At 43.9% G+C, this 23095-nt stretch overlaps 4 protein-coding genes across 4 annotated transcripts; 1 reads left to right on the plus strand and 3 right to left on the minus strand.

Moving 5' to 3' along the window:
• Nucleotides 1–4422: 4422 nt before the first annotated feature.
• On the minus strand, nucleotides 4423–8161 carry LOC123774213 (DNA-directed RNA polymerase II subunit RPB1-like). The gene is made up of 3 exons (XM_069308019.1): nucleotides 8153–8161; nucleotides 6286–6525; nucleotides 4423–6116 (listed from the first exon to the last, which is right to left on the minus strand). The coding sequence occupies exons 1-3, from the start codon at nucleotides 8159–8161 to the stop codon at nucleotides 5412–5414; spliced, it is 954 nt and encodes a 317-aa protein (XP_069164120.1). The 3' UTR covers nucleotides 4423–5411.
• A 113-nt stretch (nucleotides 8162–8274) lies between these two features.
• On the plus strand, nucleotides 8275–9373 carry LOC138354137 (putative uncharacterized protein DDB_G0290521). Its single transcript, XM_069308020.1, has 3 exons — nucleotides 8275–8286; nucleotides 8397–8495; nucleotides 8945–9373. Exons 1-3 carry the CDS (start codon nucleotides 8275–8277, stop codon nucleotides 9371–9373), a joined length of 540 nt encoding a protein of 179 aa, XP_069164121.1.
• A 131-nt stretch (nucleotides 9374–9504) lies between these two features.
• Nucleotides 9505–11859, minus strand: LOC123774212 (DNA-directed RNA polymerase II subunit RPB1-like). Its single transcript, XM_069308021.1, has 2 exons — nucleotides 11811–11859; nucleotides 9505–11528 (listed from the first exon to the last, which is right to left on the minus strand). Exons 1-2 carry the CDS (start codon nucleotides 11857–11859, stop codon nucleotides 9505–9507), a joined length of 2073 nt encoding a protein of 690 aa, XP_069164122.1.
• Nucleotides 11860–18078: 6219 nt separating this feature from the next.
• On the minus strand, nucleotides 18079–18930 carry LOC123774329 (cuticle protein 7-like). Its single transcript, XM_045768500.2, has 3 exons — nucleotides 18887–18930; nucleotides 18648–18785; nucleotides 18079–18448 (listed from the first exon to the last, which is right to left on the minus strand). Exons 1-3 carry the CDS (start codon nucleotides 18896–18898, stop codon nucleotides 18143–18145), a joined length of 456 nt encoding a protein of 151 aa, XP_045624456.2. The 5' UTR covers nucleotides 18899–18930; the 3' UTR covers nucleotides 18079–18142.
• Between the last annotated feature and the right edge of the window lie 4165 nt (nucleotides 18931–23095).

Consider the following 23095-nt stretch of genomic DNA (forward strand, 5'->3'; position numbering starts at 1 on the left):
GACCCCCATCCATCGCCACATCTCTAGTATCAGCCACTGATACAGATAATGGCTCCAAAGAGCCTCCACTTACGGGCTCACCATAGCCCGTGCTACTGGAACTTATCGTTCTGAGTAGCCAATCTTAAAAACAACAACAGCATGGCTATTCCAAAGGAAACAGAGAGTTAGTATAAATGGAGTCAAGTCAGAGTGGGATAATGTTGTTAGTGGAGTACCTCAGGGCTCTGTCCTGGGACCTCTGTTGTTTATAATCAGTTTATATAATATATAATATAATTTATTATATTTGTTTATATAATTATAATATAATTTATATAAATGATTTAGATTCAGGTTTAAGTAGCAACATCTGCAAATTTGCAGATGATACAAAAATCGGTAGGGAAATCAACACGAAAGAAGACTCGCTATCACTCCAAGTTGATCTAAATAGGGTTTTAGAATGGTCAAAAGATTGGCAGATGCAGTTTAATGCTGATAAATGTAGAGTTTTGAGGCTAGGTAATGATGATAGAGTTACAAGATACGTGCTAGATGGGGTTGAGATTGCGAAGTCGGATTGCGAAAGGGATCTGGGAGTTATGATTAGTAAGAATTTAAAACAAAAGGATCAATGCATGAATGTTCATAATAAGGCAAATTGGACACTGGGATTTATTAATCGAAGCGTAAGTAACAAGACACCTGGTGTGGTTCTTCAGCTATATCTTGCTCTGGTTAGGCCCCATTTAGATTATGCAGTTCAGTTTTGGTCGCCGTACTATAAAATGGATATAAATTCACTTGAACGTGTCCAGCGTAGGATGACTAAGTTAATTCCCCAAATTAGAAATCTTTCATATGAAGAAAGATTAACAAAGCTTAAGTTGCATTCACTGGAAAGGCGAAGAGTTAGGGGTGACATGATAGAGGTTTACAAGTGGATGAATGGATATAACAAAGGGGATATTAATAGGGTATTAAAATTATCAACACAAGACAGAACACGAAACAATTGGTTTAAATTAGATAAGTTTAGATTTAGGAAAGACTTGGGTAAATACTGGTTCAGTAACAGGGTTGTTGATTTGTGGAACCAATTGCCGCTTAACGTAGTGGAGATGGGGTCCCTCGATTGTTTCAAGCGCGGGTTGGACATGTATATGAGAGGGATTGGGTGGTTATAGATAGGAGCTGCCTCGTATGGGCCAATAGGCCTTCTGCAGTTACCTTTGTTCTTATGTTCTTATAACAGAAGTAGGATCCCTTGATTGTTTCAAGCGTAGGTTAGACATATATATGAATATATGTTCGCTGGGAAGGAAGATCCACCGCGATGTAGTACGAACAAGCCACTGAGTACTACTTTCTCAAGCTTGGCATAAAGATATCCAGAGACATTGCAGTAGCCATACAAAGCCTCAGACGTGGGTACAAGTGCTGCTGGGAGGTAATAAACCTAATAGTTAAAGAGTGTCATATCTGTGGAACAGATGCAGAGGCGCCACTATTGTATTACTTACTGGAATGTGAATCAACTGAAGCTCTGCTCATGAAACTCAACATTAATCCAACGACAACAGCTGCATTAGATGCAAATTCCACAGCGACTACAATGATTAGAAAAGCAGTTAAAGAATGAGACAAACTAGTGAACACTGTGCATCTACATCCGCCACAGAGATAATGTTATTAAAACAAGACTAATACCAGTGCGCTAAACAGAAACGAAAAAGAAACAGGTGGAATCCCCACCTCCATTTAAAACTTTGACCCAAATATCACAGTAACAAGGTTGTCGTGAATAACCGAACTCCATTACGGGCTCACTATAGCCCGTGCTACATGGACACTTCGTTCTGAATAGCTAAATTTAAAACAACAATAACTTGACGCTGTGTGGGGATCTTCGTAGATAAATTCTGTCGATCTGTTGCTGATATATATATATATATATATATATATATATATATATATATATATATATATATATATATATATATATATATATATATATATATATATATATATATATACGGTATTCAGATATGCGTGATGGAAAGGGGGACATTATGAAGTTCGAGGATGATTCAAAGTTCTTGAGCATCATGGACAAGGCGGAGAGAGGACCGGGATCGCCAGTTGAACGGAAACTGTGGTACAATAAAGATGTAGTCTCATATTTGTGACTGCTTCACCCACAGTTGGTGGTGTTTGAGACTGCTTCTCCCACAGGTGGTGGGAGACACATCTCCCACATGCATAACTATTACACAATAATCAATAGTTAACTAATACGCCAGTAATTGTTTATACACTGACTAGTGTAACTAAGAACTCCTACTGAGGCTAAGTTACATGTTAACTCTCATCTCACTTCCCCATAACACATACATCTCAAACAATTTATATCACGTCATTACGTATAAGGTGATGGTGTATGCGTTACAAATATATTTGTATAATGTTGTGGATATTCACCTTGATTTGGCTCGTCTTCGAGTTCCACAACAGTGCGTACTTCAGCTTGTACCAGAGTCTAGTCATGGACCAGGCTATCCATCAGCTGGACCTGGTACCTCAGCAGGCAAGACCACAGCAAGCGGGGATGGACCAGACTTCCCAGCAGGCGGGGATGGACCCGGATCCCCAGCAGGAGCCGAAGAAGACCAGGCTGAAGGGCAGCAGCTTATTCTGGAGCTGGCTCGCCTCGCAGCCGCTGGCGGGAAGCCTAGTCTCCGACCATCTGAAGGTTCCCGTCAGCCAGTGGACCTGGCTCCCCTACGTCGGGTCAGTGATGCGCCTGGTCCACTTCCGGAGGCAGGTCACCCGCCTGCAGACAGAGAAGGCCAGAGAAGGTCGTTGGAAGATAGACTACATACTGGTCCGTGCTTCCAGCCTTCTGTTTATCCTAGTCACAGGCTGCCTCTACTTTGAGGCGCTCAGCGCCTCGTACTACCGTCAATCTCAGCGCCTGATCATGGCTAAGCAGAAAACCAGGCTTGCCAATCAGATCTGGCTCAGTTCCCTGCCAATCATGAGGCACCTGGTGGCTCCGGAGCGTGTGATGGACGACCAAACTTCCATTTGGAAAACTGATGTTTTCTGGAGGTGCCTCGCCTCTCTGCCGCTCGTAGGAGGCTTGGTACCCAATTATCTGAAGGTTAAGGTAAGGTGGAGCTGGGTGCCGGTCCTGGGGCCGTACGCCCGTCTGGTGCACCTGCGGAAGACGGTCACCTACCTGCAGGAGACGCTGCAGGAAGGTGACTGTGGCGACCGGAAGAGCCCCTCGGTTACTGCCGACCCCTTCACTTTCGCTTGTGTTGCGCTGGTTTGTGCCGGCGTGTGGGTGCTGAAGCGGCTCAGGCTGCTGGTGAAACTGCTTAGGCTGCTTGTGAAGGTGTTGATGAAGGAGGTATACATCTCCCTTCACACTGATCCCTCCCTTCACACTGATCCCTCCCTTCACACTGATCCCTCCCTTCACACTGATCCCTCCCTCCTCCCTGGCCCCTCCCTTCACCCTGATCCCTCCCTTCACACTGATCTCTCCCTTCACCCTGATCCCTCCCTTCACCCTGATCCCTCCCTCCTCCCTGGCCCCTCCCTTCACCCTGACCCATCCCTTCACCCTGATCCCTCCCCCCACAACACCCCCTCAGGTATCCCTGAGGGCTTCCTTCAGGGCTTCCCACATGAATGTCATCATTGCTGTGTTCAGGCCTGTCCTCATTTCTGTCCTCAGTGCTGCCCTCAGAACTGTCCTCGTGGCTTCTCCCCGGGCTTCTCTTCGGGTTACCCAAAGGGCTTCCCTCAGGGCTTCCCACAGGGTTTCCCTATGGTGAGGCCTCGTGGCTACCCCTTTGGTCACCATCACTGCTGCCCTCATTGCTACCCTGCATGGCTACCCCCAGGGCTACTCCTCAGGGCTAATCACAGGGCTAACCTCACGGACTTCCCACAGGGCTTCCTGTAAGGCTAAACATTGAATCGTCGTTAATAATTATAATTTGTGAGCATCCCTTTACCCTGACCCCTAATACCTCCCTTCACCCTGCCCCTTGAAGCTGTATCAACGTGTCTTTATTCTGAGTGTAGCAATATCAGGTGGTTCCTCTGGTATCATTCCTTTGCGACAGAATTGTGTGTCTTGTGCTAATATTGAGGTTTCCCCTGAAGATATTGGTAAAGCTCCATTTTCTTTATAACTTCTGGTATAATTTTTCTCTCTTCAAACTCTCTTCTAAATATATTTCCTTCTCTTTGATCAAGACTTTTGTTATTACATTACCTCGTTCTTTTTTTAACTTTAACGATCATGTATATAAAATTTTACAAAAAGTTTTATGGAAAAACTACGATATTTCTCATTTTCTATACATGATTATCTTTAGCTACTTTTTTGTCATTCTCTTTAGCTAGTTTATTGTTGTCTTAAGCAATTGTCTTATTCCCTTTAAGGCAATTCTAGTTTTTGTAGCTAATTTTCAATTTTAACAAATGTTTGGATCTTGTTTTTCCAACCAGTAGTTTTCTACACAAACATATATATAATAATCCCTGTGTCGGGGACAGGAAGAATGTGCACATATAATTTTGGCTTGTATCGAGGTCCCCCCCCCCCCCACCCACCAAGGTGGAACTACTGACCATCTCCAGGGTGCAAACCCCACAAGTTACCTAACTCCCCGGGTACCTATTTACTGCTAGGTGAACAGATCCATTAGGTGATAGGAAACGTGCCTAAATATTTCTGTTCTGGCCGGAAAACAAAGTCGGGATCCCCGATTGTGAGTCGAGAACGAAGGCAAGAGAACTACTCTCAAGTGCACATCTTATCGTTAATGGTTGGAACAGGTATAAATTAACAGACCAGCTATTGTGTATGGGTTTTTTTCCTGAAGATAGTAGGAGGTATCCATCAGTCTCAGGAGACTATGGAGTTGCGCTCTGATGTCGGTCTGGATATCGTGCCTCTGATTACGGCCTGGATATCGTGCCTCTGATTACGGCCTGGATATCGTGCCTCTGATTACGGCCTGTCGGTCCGTAAGATACGTGTTATCTTACGGACTGATGAAAGAAGCTTCCTTTGAGCATGTTGACCAGACCACACACTAGAAGTTTGTGGTCTCAGGACATGTTCCTTTGAACATGTCCTGAGAAGACTCTTCAAGTCTTCCTCGGGTGTGTCTAATTTAAAGGTGCTCTCATCTCTGTGTAAAATACAAGAGCTCTTTATACGTTAGAAATTGTCCTTGTTAATATATGTTAGCATTTGTTCTGGTAAGAAAAAGTTTGAGCGACTGCAAACAATTTAATTTTTATGTTATATGCATCAGATTGTTGAAATAAATAATTTGGTGGTTGTATATATGTCGTCAACTTATTCCTATAAGGCGAGTTACAATGAGAATTATTCAATTAAGTTAACTATAGCTGGGTGAGGGCTTGTAACTTGGAGTGGGCTTATAGGTCGGAACAGGCTTGTAGCTTGGAGTGGGCTTATAGGTCGGTACAGGCTTGTAGCTTGGAGTGGGCTTATAGGTCGGTACAGGCTTGTAGCTTGGAGTGGGCCTATAGGTCGGAACAGGCTTGTAGCTTGGAGTGGGCTTATAGGTCGGTACAGGCTTGTAGCTTGGAGTGGGTCCATAGGACGGTATGGGCTTGTAGCTTGGAGTGGGTCCATAGGACGGTACAGGCTTGTAGCTTGGAGTGGGTCCATAGGACGGTACAGGCTTGTAGCTTGGAGTGGGTCCATAGGACGGTACAGGCTTGTAGCTTGGAGTGGGTCCATAGGACGGTACAGGCTTGTAGCTTGGAGTGGGTCCATAGGACGGTACAGGCTTGTAGCTTGGAGTGGGCCTGTAGGTCGGGGCGGGCTGGTAGCTAGGCTGGTAGGCTGGGTACTGAGCCTCGCCCTGGTACTCCACTTGAGCGACGTAGCCGGAGTCACCGTTCACAGTGTAGGAGACGCTCTCCAAGCGACCGTCGGGAAGCTGGACGTAATAGGATCCCTGAGTGTCGTAGCCATTACGAGTTTCGTCGTGGCCGAAGTCGTTGCCGGAGTAGTCGTCCTTCACGGCCCACTGGAACTGGTATTGTGCAATGTCCTGTGTAGTAAAGACAATAGAGAATTATAATCCCGAAGACCTATCAACAAAGATCTAATGAGCACAATATATTTTCGGATATATTTTTGTTTACAGCTACTAACGACGACTTGCTTTTCGGAATATGATGGAATATTTGATAAACAATAGTTTGTTTACCATTGTATCCGAAGGCAAGTTAGGAACTTACCGTTGGAGGAGTGTTGTATGATGGAGTTCGTGGGTAGTAGGAGGGGCTTGGAGTGTTGTAAGAGGGAGTTGGAGGGTAGTAGGAGGGGCTTGGAGTGTTGTAAGAGGGAGTTGGAGGGTAGTAGGAGGGAGTTGGAGTGTTGTAAGAGGGAGTTGGAGGGTAGTAGGAGGGAGGTGGAGAATTGTAGGAAGGAATGTATTGAGCTGAGGCGACCGCTACGAGGATGGCCACAATGAAAACCTGCAAATAGTTAAATATAAGATTATAAACGAACATGTCCATTGATTTAAAAATGCGTTAAATAATGACAATATTATCAGCTCGTATGATTATGAGAAGATACCTTGGGAGCCATGGTGTATGTCTGTATGGGGAGGATAGGACGTGACTGATGTTCAGCAACTAGTGCTGAGGCCTTATATACTAGAGTCTGCATCTCCCCCGCTGTGGCATCTCCCCTACTGAGGCACCTTCATCATCATCATTGACACACAAGATATTGATGACCTTGCCAATTATAGGTTTGATAATTTATTTGATAAGAACGCGGCTTTTGTACGCTAGTTTTATAGATTTATTGAGAGCATTTTAGTTTCTAACAGATATAGTAGGCATCCATCAGTCTCAGGAGACTATGGAGTTGCACTCTGGTGTCGGCCTGGTCTGGAGTGGTCTCACCAGGGTGCAAAGCCAGGGTAGGTTGATTCGGGGGAGAAGCTGTTACCCAAGCAGCAGGCCCCCCCCCCCCTCTCCACATCTCCAAACAGATGTATTTACTTTATTATTCAGATGTACTTTCTTTTCATTAATCATTAATACTCATTATTGCTAATAATTATTTTATTTTATTGTTTTTTCTTCAACAAAATATTAATAATACTTTATTAGATTAGATCTATCGACTTGAGAATGGTCCAGGACGGACCGAAACGTCTTCGTCCCTTCACCTTCTAGTGTGTGGTCTGGTCAACTTTATTAGATTATTTTCAATGTTTCCTGTACCAGACTGTAGTTATTCAATCTGCCTCCAGATTTAACACTATCAACTACGCAGTCAAAGTCTCGGAGCTTTATTAAAATTTAGACCACCGTAATATTGGTACCTTCTCGGATTAATAAAGATTGGTCTCGATAGGTTGGGTGAGTAGTCTTTATTCGAACGATTATTGGTAAAAACGGTTTCGAATTTGACGCTTGTCAGATCATAATAATGGAATGATTTAATAATTGCTTTCCAGCGGCCTTGCTGAGTCCTGGGAAAAGCCAGGGTCCAGGATCCCAGTTTTTTCTTTTTGTCAATTTTTAAAGAAATTTTAGGAAAAAATTGGGAAAGAGAGCTCTCATTTTATAAACCTTGAGTGTGAGAGGGAGAATTCTTAGTCTGTAAATACTGGGTGTAGAAGGGAGAAGTCTTAACTTGTAAACACTGGGTGTAGGAGGGAGAACTCTTAACTTGTAAATACTGGGTGTAGGAGGTTGAACTCTTAACTTGTAAACACTGGGTGTAGGAGGTTGAACTCTTTGCTTGTAAACACTGGGTGTATGAGGGAGAACTCTTACTTGTAAATACTGGGTGTAGGAGGTTGAACTCGTAGCTTGTAAACACTGGGTGTAGGAGGGAGAACTCTTAACTTGTAAATACTGGGTGTAGGAGGTTGAACTCGTAGCTTGTAAATACTGGGTGTAGAAGGGAGAACTCTTAACTTGTAAACACTGGGTGTAGGAGAGAGAACTCTTAATATGCAAACATTGGGTGTATGAGGGAGAACTCGTAGCATACAAATAAGATTTAGGAAAGTGTTTTATCTTTATTTATATTTATTAATAACTGTCTTCGACAAGTTCTCATAGTTGCTTCTGTAATTACCAAGGACATGGCTCTCCCTCAAGACGGCTGATGATCTCATACAAGGATGAATGGAGCATCTTCTATATAAAGCTGAAGCATTAAATGCTGATCACCAGTTCTCCTCCATATCGTAGACCAGCATGGCTTTGAAGGTGCGTTCCTTGAAGCATACGATTTGCTATTATTGTTATAAGCAGTTCAGGACGTATACAAAAAAGCAATGGACTTATTTTTCAAAGGTTTTTATGTTTTATTTTCACAGGTTTTTGTTGTCATGGTCACTGTCCTGGCTGTCGCCTCAGCTGACAGCCGATTGTCATCCCGTTCTCCACCTCCCTCACGCACTACGCCAACTTCTACGGTACGGGCGTTACTTCCGCTATGTAAAATATGATCAAATCAAGTTTATTTACAGAATCTAGAAAAAAATCTAGATCTTCTAAAACTAGATTGATGATAGCGACTGTTAAGAGACAGATATCCGGTTTATTTTGCGTAGAGTTCACTATAAAATTTCAGTATACTTCAGTGTTATTTTTTTTATTGAACAGAACACGAAACAATGGGTATAAATTGGATAAGTTTAGATTTAGGAAAGACTTGGGTAAATACTGGTTCGGTAACAGGGTAGTTGATTTTTGGAACCAATTACCACGTAACGTAGTGGAGGTGGGGTCCCTCGATTGTTTCAAGCGCGGGTTGGACAAGTATATGAGTGGGATTGGGTGGTTATAGATAGGAGCTGCCTCGTATGGGCCAATAGGCCTTCTGCAGTTACCTTGTTCTTATGTTCTTATGTTCTTACTGTAGTCTGGCCCTGCCGGTCAAACAACTCCAAGCATCAAGCCCAGTCGTACTATACGACCAATCACCGCCAACCATCCTACTCCTCGCCTGAAGACCAGTCGTACTGTGCGGCCTACCCAGAGCATCAAGCCTGGCCCTACCATGCGACCTACTCCCAGCTTCAAGCCCGGCCCTACTATGCGACCTACTCCCAACAGCCAGCCCACTCCCAGCTTCAAGCCTGGCCCTACCATGCGACCTACTCCCAGCTTCAAGCCCGGCCCTACTATGCGACCTACTCCCAACAGCCAGCCCACTCCCAGCTTCAAGCCTGGCTCTACCATGCGACCTACTCCCAGCTTCAAGCCCGGCCCTACCATTCGTCCCACACTGAGTAATCTGCCTAGTCCCGGCCCAACCAGCCGTTCTTCAAGGCAAAAGTCTTCTCCCTGAGATGTTTAACTTCTTCACAAGCAGACTTATAACATTTGATTCTGTCAATAAAGACACGGAGATATTTCCTGTTGCATATAACTCATTTAGAAATATGTATTAATAGGCAGTTTTATTATCATTAAATTTCATTACAATAATGCTTTTGTTTTCATTGTGACACCTGGAGTGCTTGGTGAAGTGTTTATGACACCTGGAGTGCTTGGTGAAGTGTTTATGACACCTGGAGTGCTTGGTGAAGTGTTTATGACACCTGGAGTGCTTGGTGAAGTGTTTATGACACCTGGAGTGCTTGGTGAAGTGTTTATGACACCTGGAGTGCTTGGTGAAGTGTTTATGACACCTGGAGTGCTTGGTGAAGTGTCTATGACACCTGGAGTGCTTGGTGAAGTGTCTATGACACCTGGAGTGCTTGGTGAAGTGTCTATGACACCTGGAGTGCTTGGTGAAGTGTTTATGACACCTGGAGTGCTTGGTGAAGTGTCTATGACACCTGGAGTGCTTGGTGAAGTGTTTATGACACCTGGAGTGCTTGGTGAAGTGTCTATGACACCTGGAGTGCTTGGTGAAGTGTTTATGACACCTGGAGTGCTTGGTGAAGTGTCTATGACACCTGGAGTGCTTGGTGAAGTGTTTATGACACCTGGAGTGCTTGGTGAAGTGTTTATGACACCTGGAGTGCTTGGTGAAGTGTCTATGACACCTGGAGTGCTTGGTGAAGTGTTTATGACACCTGGAGTGCTTGGTGAAGTGTCTATGACACCTGGAGTGCTTGGTGAAGTGTCTATGACACCTGGAGTGCTTGGTGAAGTGTTTATGACACCTGGAGTGCTTGGTGAAGTGTCTATGACACCTGGAGTGCTTGGTGAAGTGTTTATGACACCTGGAGTGCTTGGTGAAGTGTCTATGACACCTGGAGTGCTTGGTGAAGTGTCTGTGACACCTGGAGTGCTTGGTGAAGTGTCTATGACACCTGGAGTGCTTGGTGAAGTGTCTATGACACCTGGAGTGCTTGGTGAAGTGTTTATGACACCTGGAGTGCTTGGTGAAGTGTCTGTGACACCTGGAGTGCTTGGTGAAGTGTCTGTGACACCTGGAGTGCTTGGTGAAGTGTTTATGACACCTGGAGTGCTTGGTGAAGTGTTTATGACACCTGGAGTGCTTGGTGAAGTGTCTATGACACCTGGAGTGCTTGGTGAAGTGTTTATGACACCTGGAGTGCTTGGTGAAGTGTCTATGACACCTGGAGTGCTTGGTGAAGTGTCTATGACACCTGGAGTGCTTGGTGAAGTGTCTATGACACCTGGAGTGCTTGGTGAAGTGTCTATGACACCTGGAGTGCTTGGTGAAGTGTCTATGACACCTGGAGTGCTTGGTGAAGTGTCTATGACACCTGGAGTGCTTGGTGAAGTGTCTATGACACCTGGAGTGCTTGGTGAAGTGTTTATGACACCTGGAGTGCTTGGTGAAGTGTCTATGACACCTGGAGTGCTTGGTGAAGTGTCTGTGACACCTGGAGTGCTTGGTGAAGTGTCTATGACACCTGGAGTGCTTGGTGAAGTGTCTATGACACCTGGAGTGCTTGGTGAAGTGTCTATGACACCTGGAGTGCTTGGTGAAGTGTCTATGACACCTGGAGTGCTTGGTGAAGTGTCTATGACACCTGGAGTGCTTGGTGAAGTGTCTATGACACCTGGAGTGCTTGGTGAAGTGTCTATGACACCTGGAGTGCTTGGTGAAGTGTCTATGACACCTGGAGTGCTTGGTGAAGTGTCTATGACACCTGGAGTGCTTGGTGAAGTGTTTATGACACCTGGAGTGCTTGGTGAAGTGTCTATGACACCTGGAGTGCTTGGTGAAGTGTCTGTGACACCTGGAGTGCTTGGTGAAGTGTCTATGACACCTGGAGTGCTTGGTGAAGTGTCTATGACACCTGGAGTGCTTGGTGAAGTGTCTATGACACCTGGAGTGCTTGGTGAAGTGTCTATGACACCTGGAGTGCTTGGTGAAGTGTCTATGACACCTGGAGTGCTTGGTGAAGTGTCTATGACACCTGGAGTGCTTGGTGAAGTGTCTATGACACCTGGAGTGCTTGGTGAAGTGTCTATGACACCTGGAGTGCTTGGAAGTGCCTTATTGTCTTGTCCTTCCAGCCCTCATATATTTGTAATTTTGTTATATTATTTTATTACTCAACTTTATTACTCAACTTTATTACTCAACTTTATTACTCAACTTTATTACTCAACTTTATTACTCAACTTTATTACTCAACTTTATTACTCAACTTTATTACTCAACTTTATTACTCAACTTTATTACTCAACTTTATTACTCAACTTTATTACTCAACTTTATTACTCAACTTTATTACTCAACTTTATTGCTCAAAATAAACTACAATGTGATTACATTCAAGGTACAAAGTTTTTCTCACAGGCTGCCGGGTTCCTCAGCTCAGGCCTCAGTTGGCGAAGAGGAACCATGAATATAGTGTGTTTTCCCTCTGTAATACTACGCTCAGATGCAGGAAAAGGCTCTAGAGGCTCTAGATTCTCGCATTGTTTCGATTACCTTAGAACCAAGTTGCTTCAAAAAACTTGTGGCACTTTTACTCCAGGCACCAAGTGTCGCCAAAGCAATGGGGACAAAAGTGAAGTGGTGACTCGGATCTCTGTACTTAATGGACTTGGCTGAGTCCCTGTGAGTGGCAGCCGTCCGGATGAGCAACTTTGAAGTCAATGTAGGTGTTTGCCAGGGTGGATACACACGTATAGTCCCTCACCAACTGTCTACTATTCTTCTATATTTGCTCTGTGATCTCATCTGGACGACTAACAGGCTTGTCTGAGTCACGGGGCATTAGATTATGGGGTTGAACAACCGGGAAACATCAGAGGTCCGCGGTTGTTCAACACCCTCCCAGCGAGCATAAGAAATATTGCCGGAACAACCGTGGACATCTTCAAGAGGAAACTCGATTTATTCCTCCAAGGAGTGCCGGACCAACCGGGCTGTGGTGGGTATGTGGGCCTGCGGGCCGCTCCAAGCAACAACCTGGTGGACCAAACTCTCACAAGTCAAGCCTGGCCTCGGGCCGGGCTTGGGGAGTAGAAGAACTCCCAGAACCCCATCAACCAGGTATATGTGGGCCTGCGGGCCGCTCCAAGCAACAGCCTAGTGGACTAAACTCTCACAAGTCAAGCCTGGCCTCGGGCCGGGCTTGGGGAGTAGAAGAACTCCCAGAACCCCATCAACCAGGTATATGTGGGCCTGCGGGCCGCTCCAAGCAACAGCCTGGTGGACCAAACTCTCACAAGTCAAGCCTGGCCTCGGGCCGGGCTTGGGCAGTAGAAGAACTCCCAGAACCCCATCAACCAGGTATATGTGGGCCTACGGGCCGCTCCAAGCAACAGCCTGGTGGACCAAACTCTCACAAGTCAAGCCTGGCCTCGGGCCGGGCTTGGGCAGTAGAAGAACTCCCAGAACCCCATCAACCAGGTATATGTGGGCCTGCGGGCCGCTCCAAGCAACAGCCTGGTGGACCAAACTCTCACAAGTCAAGCCTGGCCTCGGGCCGGGTTTGGGGAGTAGCACAACTCCCAGAACCCAATCAACCAGGTATATGTGGGCCTGCGGGCCGCTCCAAGCAACAGCCTGGTGGACCAAACTCTCACAAGTCAAGCCTGGCCTCGGGCCGGGCTTGGGCAGTAGAAGAACTCCCAGAACCCCATCAACCAGGTATATGTGGGCCTGCGGGCCGCTCCAAGCAACAGCCTGGTGGACCAAACTCTCACAAGTCAAGCCTGGCCTCGGGCCGGGCTTGGGCAGTAGAAGAACTCCCAGAACCCCATCAACCAGGTATATGTGGGCCTTCGGGCCGCTCCAAGCAACAGCCTGGTGGACCAAACTCTCACAAGTCAAGCCTGGCCTCGGGCCGGGCTTGGGCAGTATCACAACTCCCAGAACCCCATCAACCAGGTATCAACCAGGCTGTGGTAAGGCTCCTCTGAATATAGCAGTCTCAGTGGCGTAGTGGTAAGACGCTCCCCTGGCATTTCATGAGCTGCCTGGGTTCGTATCCTGGTCGCCAATCCTTAAATGTAGCCTCTGTTTACCCAATAGAGTAAATTTAACAACTAGTTACCAAAGGGTACCGAGTTGTTAAACGATTTTGCGGCTCGTATTTCGGAGGAATATTAGAATTAAGAACTTGCCCGCACTAGCTATGAGTGCTAGTGGCTGTATAAGAATGTAAGAACTCTTGTATATACAAAACAAATTATGTCAATAACTTTACTGTGTCTTAAATGCCATCCCAGGTGTAAACTAATTACCTGAGCTCCAGTTCTCATTGTATGGATTTATTTAGACAAATTTACAAATCCTTCAAGATTGATGATTACTTCAATGGAGTCAATTTCCAATCAATTATTTAATTGGATGATGAATGTTCTAAACCATTTAATTGTCACCGAATTATTCTTATATGTAAGTTATAATGTTGGTTTAATTAATAAATTATATAATACTATTTTATCACATGATTTTTGTAAGTCTTTTTTAATGTATCTTCACTTCCATAATGGAGCCAGAATTGATTTAATTTCTTTGAGGTGAAATTCTCAAGTTTAGCTGTATAATCTTAGCATTTAAAATTAATATTATGAGTCTTTTACCAATAGTATAGCAAACATCTCTTATAATATATACAATTTAGATGTGGAATTTAACAATTTTAGTGTGATTAAGAATTTGTTAATGCAGAATTTACCATCTCCTGCATGTAGTAACATTGAACAAATCTCATTCAAGAACTGTAAAAAGCGTTCACTGAAAGAAATTAAAATATGATAAAAAATCACGTATTTTATAAGGCTAGAAATCGAACGTGAATTATTGGGGAATTATGCTCACCAAATTGAGAGGAAATAATGCTAAAATCGTCTCATTCAAATCATCACACTAGCACCTACAGTCATACGCGTCTACTGATTGCAATTAATATATGATTAAGTGTTGATATAGCAAGACAAATATATATCTCGAACATAAGCTTAGACGCTAAAACTCAGGGTTAAGTCATGGGCACTTACGGCCATCAGAACTTAAGTTCAGTCATGGGCACTTGAGGGCATCAGAAGTTCAGTCATGGGCACTTGCGGGCATCAGAACGAAGTTCAATCATGGGTACTTGAGACAATCAGAACTTAAGCTGGAACTAAGCAATATACGAACATAAGAACTGGAAACCTGTAGCATCAAAAGGATAAAATTATAATTACCTTTTAACTTGTCATGCATGAAAAATGTTGCATTAATAATAATAATAATAATAATAATTTATTGGAAAGAAGATACAATGGGTTGGTGAGATAATACAAAAGATTGATATTTTTACATTAATATTGGTATTACATTTACATTAATAAGATAAAAGAGTGAAATCATAACAGTATAAATCATTCTCGTTGATAATGACAAAAATATCCTTCAGTTTTATCTATTAAAAAGTCGTCGTAAGATGGACGACACAGATTTAGGAAGCTCTTTATCCGTTATTACACGGACGAAGGTTCGCCAGAGGGCCAATTAACCTTAATAACACCTCTAATACGACAGTTTACTGCATATTTTGTAACACCCAAGGATATCTCTCTCTCTCTCTCTCTCTCTCTCTCTCTCTCTCTCTCTCTCTCTCTCTCTCTCTCTCTCTCTCTCTCTCTCTCTCTCTCTCTCTCTCTCTCTGTCTCTCTCTCTCTCTCTCTCTGTCTCTCTCTCTCTCTCAGGGGGGGAGGAGAGAGAGTACAATATAACCGGCAAGGAGTGAACAAACTGACTCCCAACAAAATAAGCAAACACGGCCTATATATACTTGACATAGACAGAGTTGAGACAGAAATCATTCACTGTATTTCCCCTCTATGAACGGAGCATAAAGAATACAAATCTATTAAAAATAATAATACATGATTAGGAGTTGGCGTGATGGATGAATGGCTGTAATTGCTCAAAGGGTCAGTTATATATAGCAATGATAACATCTTTATTGCAACAAGTTATCAAAAACTCTTGTGCAATTGCCAACAAGGCAACCCACCAGCTCCCTCCATACACCGGACGGTATCAAGTATATATAGTTGGACCAGACCACAAAACAATTCAACCCAGCCTAGAGAACATAAAAAACATCATCACCAAAAAACTGTCACATCTCAACAAAGCCTACCTGCACCAGAGAATAGCTGAAGGTTCGCCATCTGCAACATGGTATCTTCAGGCAACCAAATTAGAAAGGTTAAATGTCCCAAAAGGAATCCACAGGGAAATAGCAGTTAGGTTATATAGACTACGTCTAGGTTACAGATGCAACTGGGAGATTGGTGAACCCCGACAGAAAAAGTGCATCTTCTGCCAAACTGTCACAGAAAAGCCATTACTTCACTATCTTCTGGAATGTGAAGCAACCAATGACCTTAGAAGAGCTTTAAGAGTTCCTGAATCATGCAGTGGCCACCCTGAAGCCATCAACACAGCCACTCTCCTGGTCAACAAAGGTGTCCAGCAGCTGGACACCCTCATAAAGACTGTGAAGCAGTATCCTCCGAGCGATAACAGCTTGATGGTTAAATGCAACCTCAGAATACTGAGAAAAAAAATTGTACCACTTACGGGCTATTCATGCCCGTGCCACCTCTTGGGTGGCTTAATCTTCATCAATCAATCATCACACAATAGAAGGTGAAGGGATGACGACGTTTCGGTCCGTCCTGGACCATTCTCAAGTCGATTGTGACTTGTATCAAGTACATATAGATCGAGAACTCATTGTTGAACATCAGTTTCATGTGTTTTTCCTCTCCAGAGAACATGGCTAACAAGGCGAATTATTATCACACACAGAATAGTGCTAACTTGGCAGTTATTGATTACTGTATGTGTAGTTATAATAACCGCTACTGAGAGACTTGTTCGTTACTGTTGGGAGAGTCTTGTCTGTTGGGACGAGTCTGGTCTGTTGGGACGAGTCTGGTCTGTTGGGACGAGTCTGGTCTGTTGGGACGAGTCTGGTCTGCTGGTCGAGATGATGGTCTCACTAGCAGACGCACGCTGCTTCAAGTCTTCTCCACTATCCTTTTTTAACCATCCAACTCACTCATGCAAACCTCCAGCTCCCTTCTACAACCCTTCAGTTCCTACAACCCCTTCAGCACCCTCTTACAACCCTCCAACACCCTACAACCTCTCCATCTTGATCCAGGGTTTGCGGTTTTGGCAATGGTTCGTCCAGTTTTGGCAGTGGCACTGGTGCTGGGGAGTGTGGTAGTTTCTATGGGGTTGAGATGGGTGTAGTATATGTGTGTGCCTGATGACGAATTGTAGTCTAATCCTGATCATGAACTACAGGGCTCGTAGTGATAGTCCAGAATAATACTCCAATATTCCTTGTAGTGAGAGTCCAGGACAATACTCTAATATGGCCTGTAGAGAGTCCAGGACAATACTCCAATATGGCCTGTAGTGAGAGTCCAGGACAATACTCTAATATGGCCTGTAGTGAGAGTCCAGGACAATACTCTAATATGGCCTGTAGAGAGTCCAGAATAATACAAAAATATTCCATGTAGTGAACGTCCAGGACAATACTCCAATATGGCCTGTAGTGAGAGTCCAGGACAATACTCCAATATGGTCTGTAGAGAGAGTCCAGGACAATACTCCAATATGGCCTGTAGTGAGAGTCCAGGACAATACTCCAATATGGCCTGTAGTGAGAGTCCAGGACAATACTCCAATATGGCCTGTAGAGAGAGTCCAGGACAATACTCCAATATGGCCTGTAGTGAGAGTCCAGGACAATACTCCAATATGGCCTGTAGTGAGAGTCCAGGACAATACTCCAATATGGCCTGTAGTGAGAGTCCAGGACAATACTCCAATATGGCCTGTAGTGAGAGTCCAGGACAATACTCCAATATGGCCTGTAGTGAGAGTCCAGGACAATACTCCAATATGGCCTGTAGAGAGAGTCCAGGACAATACTCCAATATGGCCTGTAGTGAGAGTCCAGGACAATACTCCAATATGGCCTGTAGTGAGAGTCCAGGACAATACTCTAATATGGCCTGTAGTGAGAGTCCAGGACAATACTCCAATATGGCCTGTAGTGAGAGTCCAGGACAATACTCTAATATGGCCTGTAGTGAGAGTCCAGGACAATACTCTAATATGGCCTGTAGAGAGTCCAGAATAATACAAAAATATTCCATGTAGTGAACGTCCAGGACAATACTCCAATATGGCCTGTAGAGAGAGTCCAGGACAATACTCCAATATGGCCTGTAGTGAGAGTCCAGGACAATACTCCAATATGGCCTGTAGAGAGAGTCCAGGACAATACTCCAATATGGCCTGTAGAGAGAGTCCAGGACAATACTCCAATATGGCCTGTAGTGAGAGTCCAGGACAATACTCCAATATGGCCTGTAGAGAGAGTCCAGGACAATACTCCGATATGGCCTGTAGTGAGAGTCCAGGACAATACTCCAATATGGCCTGTAGTGAGAGTCCAGGACAATACTCCAATATGGCCTGTAGTGAAAGTCCAGGACATTCGTCCAGTGTAAAACATCCACTTGTGTGTGCAATGAACAATTGCTTGAGTGGGTAACTAATGTTTGTCATGGATTATAATTAAAAAAGTCTTATGATTTTGTTTTTCATCTATTTAGATACATACTAATACTCTATCGGTGATCGGTGACTACATTAGGAATAGCTTGGGGCTGGCTGGTAGGTTGGTGCTGGCTGGTAGGTGGGTGCTGGCTGGTAGGTGGGTGCGGGCTTGTAGCTGGGCTGCTGGGCTGGGTACTGGGCTTCTCCCTGGTACTCAACCTGAGCAAGGAAGCCAGAGTCACCGTTCACAGTGTAGGAAACCCTCTGCAGGCGACCGTCGGGAAGCTGGACGTAATAGGATCCCTGAGTGTCGTAGCCATTACGAGTTTCGTCGTGGCCGAAGTCGTTGCCGGAGTAGTCGTCCTTCACGGCCCAGTTGAAGTTGTACTGGGCAGGACCCTGGGAGTTCAAGACAAAATACATTAAAACACTCGAGTGCATTATATAAGATGGTGTATATGAGTTTATCTTAAGTTGTTATCGTTGCTTCTGGCCAGAGATATCTTATTAATGAAACAAATCTAGTCAGCATAAATATACATGGCTATGTAGGGTACAAATTATACTAAAGTGTTCAGGACAGTGTGTGTGGACGTACCACTGGTTCAGGAGCGTTGTAGGAGGGAACAGGAGGGTTGTAGGAAGGAGTTGGAGGGTTGTAAGTGGGAGGTGGAGGGCCGTAGGTGGGGAGTTTCTCTGCCGACGCCACGACCACCAGGACAACCGCGAAGAAAACCTGAAACCAAGAAGTTGTGTATTAGAATAACTTCCTTGATTATTAGAGTCCATTATGTGTGTTTCAGTGTAGCAAGAGTTCTTATCTACGGGAGGCGTTACCTTGTAGACCATGTTGTTGGCTGAGGTGGAGGAGCGAGTGTGTTGTCCAGTGGCGACCGCAGGCCGCTTATATACCGGATCTTCACTCGCCCAAAGTGTCGTGGCATCACTAGGTTTTGAAAGGGAAAGGAGAGACCTTGACACTGCCGCGAGAGGGAGTGACCACGGCAGCAACAACTGGTCCACCACCTCAGCGCTTGCCCCGGGGGTTGGGTAAGGCGGGGTTTGTGGGGGACGAGATGGGTGGGGCGGTGTACTGGGGGAGCGAGGTTATGACGGCGGTGGGAAAGTAGTGGAGGACGGGGAGGAGATGGAGAAACAGTTACGGTGGACGTGAAGCTTCTGGCAAGAAGGTTGGAGTTCATGTTCCAGTTGGCTGCCGGATGACTCTTCCGACACCTTCCTCCTGGGGATCTTCTAAGGCCTTAACTGCATTATAATTAGTGGCAAATTTTTCAATGTCTGAGTCGTATTTAAAAAGGAGGAAGTATCAGAACAAGTGTATATGAAGAAGAAAAATAAGAAAAAATATAAAAATGAGAACGAAAAGTGATGCCAGAAGATAAAACATCAGGACTACAAAAATATATATTCTCAACATTACATTTTTCTCTATAATCATTTTGAGCTAGAGTGGAGGTTAATTGTGTCCAACTCACAGTCTCAGACTGAGCTTGGTTGACGGTCTGATCAGCAGATCTGACGTAGGAATCACAGCTCGGTTAACGGTCTGATCAACAGATCTGACGTAGGAATCACAGCTCGGTTCATCAGGTCCCAGTTTCAGAAATTTAGCAATTTCTTTATCGAATGGTAAATGAGGTCGTCTAGTTACGTCCCACATATTTATAAGGAAGTTGTTGAAAGTATTGAGTTCTTAATGCACATTGAAAAGTTACCTAAACACCATTTTTTAATCTACTAACAAAATTCTTATCACTATCAAGTACCCCACTAAAGGTCAGCCAATCACCGCCAGGTAACCCACTAAGAGTCAGCCAATCACCACCAAGAAACCCACTAAGAGTCAGCCAATCACCACCAAGAAACCCTCTAAGAGTCAGCCAATCACCACCAAGTAACTCACTAAGTGTCAGCCAATCACCACCAAGAAACCCACTAAGAGTCAGCCAATCACCACCAAGTAACTCACTAAGTGTCAGCCAATCTCCATCAAGAAACCCACTAAGAGTCAGCCAATCACCACCAAAAAACACACTAAGAGTCAGCCAATCACCACCAAGAAACCCACTAAGAGTCAGCCAATCACCACCAAGAAACCCACTAAGAGTCAGCCAATCACCAAGTAACTCACTAAGAGTCAGCCAATCACCACCAAGAAACCCACTAAGAGTCAGCCAATCACCACCAAGTAACTCACTAAGTGTCAGCCAATCTCCATCAAGAAACCCACTAAGAGTCAGCCAATCACCACCAAGAAACCCACTAAGAGTCAGCCAATCACCACTAAGAAACCCACTAAGAGTCAGCCAATCACCACCAAGAAACCCACTAAGAGTCAGCCAATCACCACCAAAAAACCCACTAAGAGTCAGCCAATCACCACCAAGAAACCCACTAAGAGTCAGCCAATCACCACCAAGAAACCCACTAAGAGTCAGCCAATCACCACCAAGAAACCCACTAAGAGTCAGCCAATCACCACCAAAAAACCCACTAAGAGTCAGCCAATCACCACCAAGAAACCCACTAAGAATCATCCAATCACCACCAAGTAACTCACTAAGAGTCAGCCAATCACCACCAAGAAACCCACTAAGAGTCAGCCAATCACCACCAAGTAACTCACTAAGAGTCAGCCAATCACCACCAAGAAACCCACTAAGAATCATCCAATCACCATCAAATAAGATGACCAAACCACACACACCAACAGATGGTGAAACGACGACGTTTCTGTCCGTCTTGAACCATTATCAAGTCGTGTCATCCAAACACCAGATCACAAACACCCGAACACAAACACCCGAACACAAACACGTTAATTTGTTAAAATGTTGTGTTCTCTGTACAACTTTGTAAAGCATAGCCGGATGCATTTCAACAAGTAAAAGGCCACAAGAACAAGGGTAACCTTGTTCTTCATAAACATGAAAAACAAGGTCACAAACACATGAAGAACAAGGCCACACATACATGAAGAGCATGAACACACACATACATAAAGAACAAGGTGAGAAATCACCATCGACGACCACAAGACTAGTCATGCCACCATCTGATACAAGGAAAATAGTTTCACTAATATGGCCCTGAGAGCTCATGTAATTCTTACAATGAAAGTCACAGGAAATACAATAGGTTCTAAGAACGTGTATATATATATATATATATATATATATATATATATATATATATATATATATATATATATATATATATATATATATATATATATATATATATGCGAACAAGCCTGAATGGTCCCCAGGACATATGCAACTGAAAACTCACACCCCAGAAGTGACTCGAACCCATACTCCCAGAAGCAACGCAACTGGTATGTACAAGACGCCTTAATCCACTTGACCATCACGACCGGACATAATGAGGTGATAGCCGAGGCTATATGAACCACCCCACCGCCGGCACTCGGATGAGTGCCGGCGGTGGGGTGTGAAAACTCACTGGGGTGTGAGTTTTCAGTTGCATATGTCCTGGGGACCATTCAGGCTTGTTCGCATTTGTGTTCCTCACGTGTGCCCCAAAGAATGAGGTGATTTGGTAAAATGCTATGCCCAAGATAACTATCCGAGTGCCGGCGGTGGGGTGGTTCATATAGCCTCGGCTATCACCTCATTATGTCCGGTCGTGATGGTCAAGTGGATTAAGGCGTCTTGTACATACCAGTTGCGTTGCTTCTGGGAGTATGGGTTCGAGTCACTTCTGGGGTGTGAGTTTTCAGTTTGATATATATATATATATATATATATATATATATATATATATATATATATATATATATATATATATATATATATATATATATATATATATATATATATATATATAATATATATATATATATATATATATATATATATCTTTTCTCAGGACGATGGTGCTATAAGCTTCTGCTAGCTATTATACACAACAAAATACAGGATGAACTATAAGGACGATATTCAATAATATAAAAAACATATACACAAACTAGTCACTGTTATAAATATATTGTAATAATCTTGAAAACAATAACATAAAATAAGCTAATTGCGAAAAATACCAATAATATTTGACTATCAAGTGGATAAAAATCCATAGTGTAATATATAATATTTAAAATTGTGTACAATAGATAATATTAAGAGGACAATAGATAATATGTAATATCGGATGTACATAGCTGCTGATCGTAATATGCCAATTACAAAGCAATGGTGGTCAAGATGACTATGTTATATTAACAAGGTAATCGTCGATTCACATTTCCTGAACAGTTCTCGGTGCCAGGGAAGTGAGGCAATACTGATGGACAACCTGGGGCTTGAGGCTCTTACACAAGTCCGTCCTCCTAACACTTCCCAGCGTCAAGAAAACGGTCAATTTAAAGTAGTCTCTCCTTACCTACCCGAGGACCCAAAACAGAAAACGGGTTAGTGCGTCACTTTCGCCAGCCGCTTCCGTTTTCTAGTACGACAATTATTGGCCTTATGTAACGCCTACGAGCGAAAAGCGACGTTCTTTGTAGGACAAGTTGCTTATTGAACATAAAGATGTGTATTGAATAAAGAGGAACCTTCCATTTTCTTTGTGACAATCCCTTTTTAAGCCAAAGGAACAGGATGTATGAAACACTAAGTGTCCCACATACGAAACCTTTACATCTCTCCTCAATTATGGCGGCATAATTTGTAATTATTATGCAGTTTGCGAGGTCTGAAGTTGTCTATAGCTTGAATTACTTAGCATTGAGAACGAGTTCGCAGAGTACCCAAGCACGTATATTTTTAATAAATACAGACTAATAAGCCGCTATTACTGCGGAATGATGTACGGGTTTCGTAAGTAGAAACACCAATGCTTGATGAACACTGGCTCTGAGTTCAGAACCGCAAGAGTATATTTGCTAAGCTGAACCAATGAACAAATGATTAAGCTGATTGTACCAACAAAAAGAAACGGTATGTCCAAGATCTCACACATGTTCTCTGACCCTTAGTTGTTTACCCACATGTTCTCTGACCC

Source organism: Procambarus clarkii, chromosome 61, assembly GCF_040958095.1.
Source record: "Procambarus clarkii isolate CNS0578487 chromosome 61, FALCON_Pclarkii_2.0, whole genome shotgun sequence".
NCBI lineage: Eukaryota > Metazoa > Arthropoda > Malacostraca > Decapoda > Cambaridae > Procambarus > Procambarus clarkii.

What these genes read in the sequence shown, in the direction of transcription:
- LOC138354137 (XM_069308020.1), top strand. An exon ending in GCACTACGCCAACTTCTACG is followed by an intron (nt 8,496 to 8,944) that starts GTACGGGCGTTA and finishes TTCTTACTGTAG; the next exon opens with TCTGGCCCTGCCGGTCAAAC.
- LOC123774212 (XM_069308021.1), bottom strand. Translation starts at nt 11,859, where the DNA reads ATGGTTCCTCTTCGCCAACTGAGGCCTGAGCTGAGGAACCCGGCAGCC. An exon ending in GCTGAGGAACCCGGCAGCCT is followed by an intron (nt 11,529 to 11,810) that starts GTGAGAAAAACT and finishes CAAATATATGAG; the next exon opens with GGCTGGAAGGACAAGACAAT.
- LOC123774213 (XM_069308019.1), bottom strand. An exon ending in CATACAACACTCCTCCAACG is followed by an intron (nt 6,117 to 6,285) that starts GTAAGTTCCTAA and finishes GGATTATAATTC; the next exon opens with TCTATTGTCTTTACTACACA.
- LOC123774329 (XM_045768500.2), bottom strand. An exon ending in ACAACGCTCCTGAACCAGTG is followed by an intron (nt 18,449 to 18,647) that starts GTACGTCCACAC and finishes TTGAACTCCCAG; the next exon opens with GGTCCTGCCCAGTACAACTT.